General features: G+C 32.7%; 1 protein-coding gene across 1 annotated transcript; it reads right to left on the reverse strand.

The window, feature by feature from the left end:
• Nucleotides 1–2,208: 2,208 nt before the first annotated feature.
• Nucleotides 2,209–6,212, reverse strand: LOC140036679 (uncharacterized). Its single transcript, XM_072079092.1, has 6 exons — nucleotides 6,189–6,212; nucleotides 5,995–6,104; nucleotides 5,696–5,897; nucleotides 4,343–4,389; nucleotides 3,585–3,773; nucleotides 2,209–2,460 (listed from the first exon to the last, which is right to left on the reverse strand). Exons 3-6 carry the CDS (start codon nucleotides 5,796–5,798, stop codon nucleotides 2,329–2,331), a joined length of 471 nt encoding a protein of 156 aa, XP_071935193.1. The 5' UTR covers nucleotides 5,799–5,897; nucleotides 5,995–6,104; nucleotides 6,189–6,212; the 3' UTR covers nucleotides 2,209–2,328.
• Nucleotides 6,213–12,659: the final 6,447 nt, after the last annotated feature.

Genomic DNA, 12,659 nt, shown 5'->3' on the forward strand with positions numbered 1-12,659 from the left:
ACCCATGGGGGCCAAATGGGCCTGAGAAAGAAGGGGACGGGCAGGGCATGGTCGAAAGGAATCCCCTGCCTATGTTCTTCCTTAAGAAAACATGAGTGATGGATCTAGAACAAAGATATTTGTACTAATTTTTATTCCAAAAAAAAAAGAGAAGAAGATATCCATCTTTTCTTTATCACATATTGAAAAGTCCAATTCCAAGTCCCAGTCCGCACAACGATTACGCTTCAAGCATTCAATAATTGGAGTCCCAAGTCTTCTCCGAAAGTGAATTGTGGACTTCATCTCAGCCACAATGTAGCAGATAAAGCAAATTAGCTTGATAATGTCTCGATATGGAACACAAATGGTTAACTAACCAAGGAAGATGGTTAACTGACAAATATCTGAACAAGAGCATTGAAAAAATCAGCAAACGGTTGCACAATGGACAACGCTGATCAGCAATGACGCCCCACCTTATCAACCTGTCTTTAGCATCCAATCGATATTTCTATACATAACTCATATGATAAAGGCAGGTCATAACAATTCCATTGCTGGCTTAATGAAGAAAGACACAGTCTCATCCCTTTCCTCTTCCCATTGGCAGTTTAATACTACCAAACTGCCTCACTATAGTACGGCCATATTTCCGCAACAGACACGATATAATCTGGAATCTCCATTGCCAATTACTGACACGATATAATCTGGTGGTAAATGTGTCTTAGTTGGACTTTTTCTTTTCTCCAAAATCTGGAATAGTCAGTAGGATTTGATATCGCCTAGAGCCCAGAACTTCATCCCTCAAGTTTCAGAGGTTTGATAGGAAGTTGTTTCCTCACATAGAAACTCAGCGCATACCATTATTCCGAATGGAATGCCATATGGAATTGCAGTTAATATGAAACTGGATGCACTGGTAACATACTGAAATTGTTTTGACGTCAATATAAACATGAGAAAATAACTTGTTTCATCCTTCACATTGTAGTTAAAAATTTCTTTTGTCTTTCCAACTTCTTATTTAGATGCTCAACCTCGGGCTTGAGCAAGTTGGCGTCTACAACCTGAATTGCTCCTTTACGCAGAAAGTCTTCAACCCAACACTTTTGGCTGAAATCTTCTTTGAACATTAGACTACTAGGCTTCATTCTTTTAAACGTTCCATCAATATTATGCCAAAGGTATGCGCATACTTAGAGCAAAACGTTGCCCGAAAGTCTTATTCATAGGGCTGAACCTTCTTTTTTCGAATGAAGTGAAGGCCGAAGCCAAATCACATACTTATGCTCAACAAGTTTTCATGTTGTGAATTCTAACTAAATTTCGTCAAAACATCCACATACGTTTTGCCTTCTCTCTAGAATTAAGAAAGAGTACAATCCCATCTGCGATTTTCTCATATCTTTTACATAGAAGATTATATTAAGTATGATTAGCTAAAGCGTTGTTAACAAAATATATTGCCACTAGGAGGTATAACCGCGGCGTTGCGCGGTGGAATAATCAGCATGCATGCCCATTTAGACGGGTTTAAGAAGGGTTTATATAGATGGTGATGGTGTGGTTGGATTAAATATTAAGAGTACAAGATATTCTAAAATCGATCACTGCAAGTATGAAGAAAAAAACGAAATTCGATATGATGTAGAAGGAAAAAGATGTTGTCTGTAAAGATACAAGGATGAGTATTAAATGTAAATGTGGTCTAATTGGTTGTAATTCTGAAATTGACTGGTGTAGTAGAAAAAAAGAGTTCGTTTCAGTTGTCAAATTGTGCAGCAAATTGATAGATTAATTCAATACACATACAGAATCATGGCAATCAATGTGCTACTTGGTTCCAAAAGGCACGTGCTCTGATAAATAAACGGATAAATATACCAAATGGTGATAAGTTTTTGGGAGTTACATGGTATAAAATCCATTCCTGACAACAATGTAGTCGATACAGAAAATTGTGGGACAAATGTAACAAGATAATCCGGTAACCGAATTATTTCTCATTTTAGAAAAAGAAATGTCCTTACAGATATAACAAGAGGGTTTAAAATTTGCAGAAATACTAATATATTAGATGTGAAATGTATGATGCCATTGATACATGATTTCTTTTTTATTCCATGACCCTACTTACCCTAGTTCCCTAGTTTAATGCATGAACGACGTATTAGCGCAGTGAAAAAAAATGGAGGTGCCCAATTTAATCAAATGATTTGTACATATTCAAAATGGATCCATTTAATAGAATTGTTTGTGTCTGATGGAACTTAGTTACAGATAAACCAAAAAGAAACCTATAACAAAGAGGGTCTAATAAATTCAATAACGAATTGGCCTAAACTAATTACATTGATAAATAAGAAAGCATGCAGCATGGAGCTTGAAATGCACAATGCATCTTTCCCCTATCCAAAAGCAATTTTGTTTCTGCTGCCGCCCATGGCAAGATTTGCTATGTTCTCCCGCAACAACCTAATCATGAAATTATAACGATAAAATCTTAGTATATATTCCATTGCAATTAGCAATGGACCTCGGCACCAATACATGGAAACTGGAAATGGGTCAGGAGACATTGATTGATCCCAAAACAAACAAGATAAACTCGACAACTTTAAAACTTGTAATATTTATACAAAATCTTAACCACATTTTCCCCTCTTAAGAGGAGCATGATATATATTTTGTCTATTATTAAATATCAAAGAAAAGAGATCTAAAGAATATTATAAGTTGTAAAGTTAGAGCAACTTGCATAGTAACTCATAATTCCACCAAAGCAGATAAATTGGCTACTCTGCTATTTCCAAAGAATTGGAGTTAAAAGAATTCCGAATGCAATCTATTGCAGTATGGCCATCCATGTATATCACCCAAAGGAAGAAATTGGAAATAGGTTAACTAACAAATGATCCTAATCTGAAAGATAAATTTGACAAGTTCTAACTCCAAAATATCCCAACATATTAAACTCATTCCGTTGTCGTAAAAGTGTAACATTGAAATAGCAACTATATTTTTATTTTTTTTGGAGGAGGAGCAAGGAAGGGGCATAACACAAAGTCATTGGAATGATCCTAAAATGCAAAAACAAAGTGAAAACTTATTCATCATAGGAAGGACATCTTTCTATTATGTTAAAACAATACTCCATTCCAAAAGTCAGAGGCATTGACATATAAGCTAGATTGCATGGTTGCTTTTATCCTCGGAGAAGCTTGAGATATTCTCATCTAAGAATGCGTTTTGTAGATCTAAAATTTAAAATCTTTTGTGTCTGAAAATTTTAAGGTTTGATAGCTCAATTTTTCATTTAGCATATGATAAGAAGTATTAAGAAACTATAAAATCATGACGGAATATTTCTGTACCTGTAAAGGTAAAACCAAGGTTTGTATAGAAACCTTTATAGGGAAATTTTCCATGGTATAATAATCGAAACTTAATATTTGACACTTAATAATTGCTAAGGTTTTTCAGACTTCACAAACACAGAACAAATGCAACTGATCATAAAGAAGTCCTATTATTCTAATCTTCAATTGGGAAAGAAAAGGAAAAACACAAAAGAGAAGGAACTGTATCGAGTCCCATACCTCAAGACGAGTGCATGCTAATCTAAGGCAATTCTTGCTTACGCGAAACTGCTGCTTTCTTAGCTGCAAAAAGAACTGCTCAGTGCTGTATCCAATGCTCCCTAATTGATTATATCCTCTGGAAGGCCCATTGTAGGCTTCAAAATCCAATTTAGTAAAAGCACCTGTCGGGATTGTCGCATTAAGTTTCTGCTCAGAAAAAAGATTCATGTAAAGCAGTTGAAAATAGATGTATAACAAAGTTTCATATATTCATGTTAAAAGCAAGAAATGGAATTTATGAGCCAATCCCATAAGCCAGTCTAAGTGAATTTCTTGGGGATGGTAACATCTCCCATGGACATGGAACTACTAATATTGCCCGATGGCAAAATGCACTACTCCAATTACATCAAACAGATCCAATAGTGATACAAAGTAATAAGGTTAACAGAAACCAATAGTGATACAAAGTAATTTAAAAGCTTCCATTTCAGTGAAGGTTTTCAAGAACAAGACAAAGCTTTTCTTTTGCTATACAGTCTGGAAATTGCAAATGCTAATTAATCAGAATGGATATATTCAAATCAAGAATAATTACAGCATCTCTTAGTTGAAGTCCCAATTAGATAGAGAAAAGTCAGTTCAGTGGTATATTTGCACTCTAAAATGATGGCAATATGATTCTTTAGACATTTGCAGATGTTTAGTGCACTTGAAACGATAATTCAAAAGCAACATCTAGCATTGCAGCATAAGAAACACATAAGATGTCCAACCTCTGGAAGTCCTCCAATCCCAAATGCAATATCCAAAGCAAATGAACCTGTGGACACAACTGGAACTTGTTTGACAGGGGCAGAGCAACCAAGCCACATGATAGAAGCTTTCCAAATGATGTAGTGATATGATACATTGCCTACTTGAGTGCCAAAATTTTCTTTGACACCTGACTTGGATTTTCTTCTACCGTCCATCCAAAAAATGACTTATGTTTATAATGAACTAATGAAGCACAAAAAAATTGACATTTTCTATTGCAAAAAGAGCAAAAAATAAGTACTCTCAAGCAGGAATAGCACAATCCCAGCCAAATGCAAAAAATATCAAGCTCAACAAATTTTAACAAAAGAACTATACTTAAAAGAACTCATCTAATTCAAAGAATCACATGGGGGAAAAGGGTCAAGTGATTGTTACGTTAAAGCTATTGCACTTAATGTTACAATACTCCAGGAGAGAGGTACAAGGCCAAAATATGGCAATAAACTTGCATACTTGGGTGCTTTATAATTTTTAGTGAACAGAAAACCCCAAAATATGGGAGAAAACATGCAACTGTCACATTAAATAAACATGATATTTGAAGTATTCAAACACTAACCAAAAATAAGTATTAGTTTTAACTGGTCCTGGCAAGGGGCTAAAGCCTAAAAAGATAGACTTCATATGCAAAAGTTATTTTACTTCATCTATTTTTGAAACCCATAAAAATGATCACCAAGATAAGAAGGTATGAAAACCAAATGCAGTCTAGTTCAGTAGGAAAATAAACTTCGAGCACGTTTTGGAAGAAAGTAGGAGAGCATAATGGATGCCCCTAACAAGCCTCTCCTATACGTCTACATCAACAAACAACAAATTCATGTCATGACTCATGAAGAAAGTGAGAAAAAAAAAAAAGAAAAGCAGTATTAATTGAAAAATGATGTCAGAAAACATGCCAAACAAAAGACTTTTTCTTTAAACAGTATGCAAGTTCAATAATTTTTTTAACAAAAAGGACCAACTTCTGCAAGCTAGCAAAGTACAGCATTTGACTTTCCTAATTGATAGGAAATTACAGTATAAACATTTATTTGCAGCTTCCAACTGCTAATAACAAGTATAAACACTATACTACACCAGCTAATAACAACTACTAAAAACGTTGAAACTCAACAAAGCTGTGAAAAACATATCTAAGAAAAAGTTGAATTTTTTTTTTTCTAAAAAATGCTTCAAATTTCTACAACGGGCTATTACCTATCATTAATCCTAAGCAAATTGTTCTCCAAAAATACAAAGAAAGTAAGAACAAAATCTTCCATATTTTAAGTGACCCTGTATTTCTGGCTTGATTGGGAAATTACCTAAGAGAGAGGTTGCAGAAACAGAGCGCATCCGAGAGAAGAAGCATTTTGGAGAAGCCTCGCCATCATATTCAAAGGCTTCCACCAAACCCAAAAATGTCATTGACCAAAAAGAAAATAAAAAAAGATGTGCATTAATTTTCTCTTCTGTTAGAGTGTCAATATCCCCAAGTTCTTTTCTCCTTTGATCACCTGGAATCCTCTGCATTCAGAATAAGATTCACAAGTAGAAAACCATTAGTGAAAGATTTATCATGGAGATCTAGTTTTGAGATTTAAAGTAGTAGTAATCTGCTTACCTTCAGTTCACTCCTTAGGGAAGAGATAGTAACTATCCTTGCTCCTGAAGTCGAACATTGAACCAATGGAACAGTTTTGATAACGTCTTGTACAACGTTAACAGGCTTCCCTGCTAGTTGCATTAACAATTAGTAAAACAGTGTCCAGTGGATGGTGTCCAAAATAAAGCTCCCACGATGGAATCTATTCATACCCAGTTTGCAGGATCCACGTTTAAGGCCCGTGGGCCATCTTCATCAACGACAACTCCTGAAGCTCCTGCATTATTTACCTGCAGATGTCAAATGACCAATTGGTCAATGTAAACAGGCCAAAGCTGACAAGTTTTTGTATCCGTATTTCCTTGCAATCTAGATCCTACTCAGGTTGTCCAATCAATGGTAGCACATTATTTTATGTTATTCTGCAAAATATTATTCTTACCAAAATGTCAAGTCTTCCAAATTCTGTTTCCATGAATTTCGCCAATGATTTTATGCTCTCTGTGTCTAGAACATCAAGCTGATGGAAGACTACATTTGATAAACCTGATTGGTGTAGCTTCGAAGTTGCCTCCTTCCCCCTGTTCTCGTTCCTAGCCATTAAAAATGACAGTTACACCTGCAGTTGCAAGCTGCCGGACAGTCTCCAGGCCGATCCCCTTATTGGCTCCAGTTACAACTGCATACCTATAATATCTCCAGCAGATTACACAAAACTCAATTAACCACTATTCTCAACAAGATCTTCATGTGTCTGAACTGTAATTGTTCGTGAAAGTAAATTACAGCCTACATAGCAGGAGGTTTGAGGACAGAAAGAAAATGATGATGGAGATTGAACCTCCACCCCCTCCCCTCCCCAAAAAAAAAAGAAAATTCACAAGGAAGGAAGGAAGGTTCAAAGTGGATGGAGACAGGTATTTCAACTGACTGGAAATTTTGGCATTATAATCTTGTCTTGGAAAGGAAAGGTAAGAGTAAAGCAAGGAGAGAAGAAGCGGCGGCGGAGAGGTTTTGGAAATATGTTTTGTGTAGCTAACCCTAAGCCAATAACCCGCGCATTGCAAAAAAAAAAAAAAAAAAAAAAACATGCTTTTAGTAGCACGTGACGACGACCAAAAAGAAATGAACAATAACGCTGCAAAGCACGTGACGACGACGAAAACCTTCGGTGCATTGTATGTTATGGTGATGTTGAAAAGGGAATCAGCTTCAAATACAGCATGACAACTACCAAAAGTCCCAGACCATTTGTAGACCTTCCCGTAGCCAATACTGTAAGCGCAAACGCACAAAACCAAACTCTTTGGTGGTCGTTTCAGAAAGGACCAACACAATCCTCCCGTCAAAATTACCCATTGAAGAACCATTTTCAACTTGGTCCAGCCCATCTTAAGAAAACTCAAACTTTTTTTTTTTTTTTATCTTGAGGTATGTTGAGCTTAGCCCAACACATTGATTCCAATATTATCACCAGTTGGTTGAGACTTACGGCCCAAGTTTCCTATCATATAATAGTAGGGGGATAATTGCAGAAACCTCCCCTGACTTTTATAGTAATAGCATTGACCCCCCTATCAATATTGAAATAGCACTGACCTCCCCTATCAAAAGTTGGAGGCAATTTAATAGGCAAAAGTGGATCAATTTACTAAAATATCCCTGACATGATTTAATTTTACCAAATAAATGTGATGAGTACTTTCATCAAACCCAACAAAACATTTGTTAATAAAAATTACACTAAATTAACTATTTCTGCATAGTTTAACTAATTAACTAAATAAGTAATAATCTAATTAATTAATAACTAATTATCTAATTAACTATTAACTAATTAACTAATTATCTAATTGTTAATAGTTATTAACTAATCAAACTATTTCTGCATAATTAAACTAATTAACTATTAACTAATTATCTAATTAACTATTAACTAATTAACTAATTATCTAATTAATTAATTAATTAATTAACTAATTTTTGTTTATCTAATTAACTAATCTCTATTTATCTAATTAACTAATTATCTAATTAACTAATTAACTAAAGCTGTTGTCTGTCCGAAACTAATAAACTATTTGCATGTTAAACTAATTAACTAATTAGCTGCTTAACTAATTAACTACCTAATTATCTAATTAATTAATTAACTAATTAACTAATTTTTGTTTATCTAATTAACTAATTAACTAAAGTTGTTGTCTATCCTAAACTAACAAACTATTTTCATGTTAAACTAATTAACTAATTAACTAACTAATTATCCAATTAATTAATTAACTAATTTTTGTTTATCTAATTAACTAATTAACTAAAGTTGTTGTCTATCCGAAACTAACAAACTATTTGCATGTTAAACTAATTAACTAATTAACTAAAGCTGTTGTTTGTCCGAAACTAACGAATTATTTGCATGTTAAACTAATGAACTACTTAACTAATTAACTAACTAATTAGCTAATTAATTAATTAACTAATTAACTAATTTCTGTTTATCTAATTAACTAATTACTAAAGCTATTGTCTATCCGAAACTAACAAACTATTTGCATGTTAAACTAATTAACTAACTAATTATCTAATTAATTAATTAACTAATTAACTAATTTTTATTTATCTAATTAACTAATTAACTAAAGCTATTGTCTGTCCGAAACTACCAACTATTTGCATGTTAAACTAATTAACTAATTAACTACTTAACTAATTAACTAATTAATTAACTAACTAATTAACAAACTATTTGCATGTTAAACTATATGCAGTGCGCATTACCTATTTAAAGTATCGGCTCTTTATAGGTATTTTACTTTCAAACATTTAATTTATGATGAAAATATCAATATTTGTAAGTAAAATTCAAAAAGTGTTACAAAAAATATCAATATTCTTACTTTCAAACATTTAATTTATGGCCCTATGCCCCTCCCTTTTTGTAAGAATATTACTATAACACTTTTTGGATTTTACTTACAAACATTGATGTTTTTATCATAAATTAAATGTTTGAAAGTAAAATACCCATAAAGAGCCGATACTTTAAATAGGTAATGCGTACTACATATAGTTTAACATGCAAATAGTCTGCTAATTAGTTAGTTAGTTAATTAGTTGATTAGTTAAGCAGTTAATTAGTTTAACATGCAAATAGTTTGTTAGTTTCGGACAGACAACAGCTTTAGTTAATTAGTTAAACAGCTGATTAGATAAATAGAAATTAGTTAATTAGTTAATTAATTAATTAGATAATTAGTTAATTAGTTAATAATTAATCAGATAATTAGTTAATAGTTAATTAGTTTAACTATTAACTAATTAGATAATTAGTTAAGCAATTGTCAAGCAAATAATAATTGTCAAGCAAGAAGAGGGCAAAATTGGAAGAAATTTCTTATCTCACATCTACAAAAGCTGTCAGGGAGGTTTCTGCAACAAATTGTTACTGTTCAAGGGAGGTGAATGCAATTTCTAAACCTAGAGGGGAGGTCAGTGCAAATGTCAGAAATCTCAAGGGAGGTTTCTGCAATTATCCCAATAGTAGGATTATTCATTTCATGCATATTATTCAAATTAAACAACTTATTATAATGGCCATTGTTTTTGCATTTTCTAACTCACAATTGAAAGTGGTCTGACGGGATCTCATGCGAGGCCAAAATAAAGAGATGTCTGCCGTAAATAATATTTTATACCAGTTCCAATGCTCATTTAATTAATGCAAACCGATTTGTTTACTAAAGCACTGCTCTTTTTTTTCCTTTTTGAAGGAGCACTGCTAGTTCAAAAAGGCTGGCCTTTCTTGACCATAGCTTAAAGTACAAAAGTGTTTCATAGAATACATTTTGGGCCTTGACAGTGGTGCAGAAATATACTAAATTCCGGCCGAGATGTGATTGGAACGAGTCCAGCTTCCCAGAAGTCCTACTAGAAAAGCCTAAATGATAATTGGGGGAGTTTATTTTTCCGTCATCAGCTGGTGCGATTAGCGAACTCCCAAGAGGTTTATGCATTCCACAAATAACGATTGCGTGATAATGGTTACAAGAATGTTTACAACCCAAAGTCGAATGAATTAAAAGAACGCTAACTAGTTAATCAGTAGGTGAAATCTGGGAAAGAGACTGTTTGGGGGACTGAATTGAGAGAAGAAATAAACGGTATTGCGGAAGTGAATATCCAACCTCAATAAACGACATTAGGTATTGTCTTGCTATTAAGCATCATAAGTAATTCATGCAAGTTGAAGTTATAATTTTTTTTTAAACTCTTTATATCCATGTTTGCTTAAAAGGAAGCTTTGTGCATCATAATATTTGGAGGGAATGAGTGTAAGTGTGAGGTTTCGGGTTCAAGTTCTTCCACTTAAAAAAAAATAAAAAAAGAGTTGCATATCACCTTATATCATCTATATTGATTGGCAAATAAAAGTTCTTCAAACTTGAGTTTATCGCATTCTACAAGATTACCTTATATAATCTGTATTGATTAGCAAATAAAAGTTCTTCAAACTTATGTTTATCTTGTTCTACAAGGTCAAAAACTGTGGATTTTTTTTTTCGTATATGACAAATATTAACATTCCAAAAGACAACTAATTCAACTAACAATTAATTTCAATTTTTTTCTCAAATCTTTAGAATAAGAAAAGAAAGAAACAACTTTAATATTTGTAAGATTGATAAGTGCACAATTAATATTCTTATGTTCTTTACTCTGCAGCAATAAGCAAAAGAATCGCTCTTTTTTTTCTTTGTGAAAGTAACATATTTTGTATTAAAACTGTTAGAATGAGTTAAAAATGTGCCTTAACTTATAAATTTAGATTGCAACGAATGTACTTAAAAAAGCCAAGATCTATTAGGTATAAAAACCTTTGAAAGTAAATTATTTTTGAGAAAGGTTATTATTGGTATCAAACCAATAACGATTCATACAAGCCAAATCTTCTAATTGATAATTAGGCCAAAGAGAAAAATTTAATTCAATTAATTTTTTGTTATTTTCATCAAGATTTTTCTTTTTATCAAAACTATTGAGTGTTTTTCGATATTAGATTATTTGGGAGTTTTTTGAAAAAAAAAATATAGTAGCACTCTTTTGATTTGATGTGTGTGAAATAAAAAGATGATTAAAAAATGTGTTGATGATGCAAGTAAATAAATTTTAACAAATAATTCATTATCCAAACAAACCCATTAATGTTTTCATGTTGTGATAAATTGAATAATATATAAAGTAGCATTTATCTTTAAACATAAAAGGATTTGCCTAGGGAGTAAGACGCCCTTCCCCGGATTTTTTTTTTTTTTGGAGGAGGAGGGGCTATGGGAATTTTGAACTTCCTTTCCAAAAAAATAAAGCTTTTGCCTTTCTTATGCTACTTTCGCCCATGGAAAAAAAGTTGCCCTTGTTTTGATTGCATTTTTTAGGAGTTTTATAGGGAAAAAAAATACTATAGCAATGTAATGTGTGTGAAATAAAAAAAATAATTGAGAAATATGTTTTGAGAATATTTCAAACATTTTTCATCAAAAACTCACAATCTAGACAAGTTCATGTATGTTAACAAAACCCAGAGTAAAATGCAGTTCTCTGCCTAAATTATTTGCATATTCTTAGGCTGTCAACTGCTCAAGCAAATAAGTACGCAGAAATGGGGTTGGAGACCAAAATTTGAGTTATAAATTATTTTAGGGACCCAAATGCATCATTGTTTATGCGAGTAACTAAAGAATGATTGGTCATAAATATGAGGGCCTATTTGCGCAATTTTTCTTCTTTTTGTTCTCTCATAGCACGTAATCATGTTATAAGACCATGCTTGACTCGTTTCAAAAGATTAATCTCATTTTAGATCCTTATAAGTAGCTGTACATTTTAATTAATTAAACACGCTAAAAGTGTTAAAAAAAAAAAAAAAGAAGGTTTCTCCTTAAGGAAAAAATTTTGTACTGGATAAAGTATAACACTTTAACCGAGCCCAGTTGGACTTAAGTGATAATATATTTGATTTGAGCTCAACTGTTTAATGGAAAATAATTATACTTTACTTTGAATTAAAGTTTGCCCGAGCTATGTACAATTATTAAGATTTATTTTCAAATTTTAACTATATTTCAAGGAAAGAGTTTGTCTTTTTTCTACTTTTCTTGTCTCAACGTGACATTTACTTAATTTTAAGTGACTCATTAATTCTCCATTTCCATTATTGAATATTAGGTACGTTGCAATAATGGCTTACATAAAAAAATTACTATTAATTTTTGTTATGTTACTAAAATTTCAAATATTTAAACGTGTTTCCCAACACATTACACGAGTAAACACACTCTCACACAAAAATTCAGCCGAGTTTCAAATCCTCTAGTATATCAGAATTACAACCAACTAGGAATTTACTTGAAGAATACTAGAGGATTTATCCCGGCAATGCTTCAATTTCCTAATAATATTGGGGCGCTTTCACAATTTCCCATTTTCACTCCCGAAGAAAAGCTGTAGGAGGAGAAACACCAAAAAGAAGAGAGCTGGAATCACATGGGATGCTGCTTGGTTGATGGGGTCCACTGACCTTTCCCTCTCTTTCCTTTCTTCCAACCGACAATTATGAGCTTTAAACAATAGCAACAAAAAAACCAATTATATTTCCCAATTTATTCTTCTTTTTTCCTCCTTTCCCC

The sequence above is a fragment of the Coffea arabica genome, chromosome 2e (assembly GCF_036785885.1).
Source record: "Coffea arabica cultivar ET-39 chromosome 2e, Coffea Arabica ET-39 HiFi, whole genome shotgun sequence".
NCBI classification, from domain to species: Eukaryota; Viridiplantae; Streptophyta; class Magnoliopsida; order Gentianales; family Rubiaceae; genus Coffea; species Coffea arabica.

What these genes read in the sequence shown, in the direction of transcription:
- LOC140036679 (XM_072079092.1), bottom strand. Translation starts at nt 5,798, where the DNA reads ATGACATTTTTGGGTTTGGTGGAAGCCTTTGAATATGATGGCGAGGCT. An exon ending in TTCTGCAACCTCTCTCTTAG is followed by an intron (nt 4,390 to 5,695) that starts GTAATTTCCCAA and finishes TTGTGTCCACAG; the next exon opens with GTTCATTTGCTTTGGATATT. An exon ending in GGATTGGAGGACTTCCAGAG is followed by an intron (nt 3,774 to 4,342) that starts GTTGGACATCTT and finishes TTTTCTGAGCAG; the next exon opens with AAACTTAATGCGACAATCCC.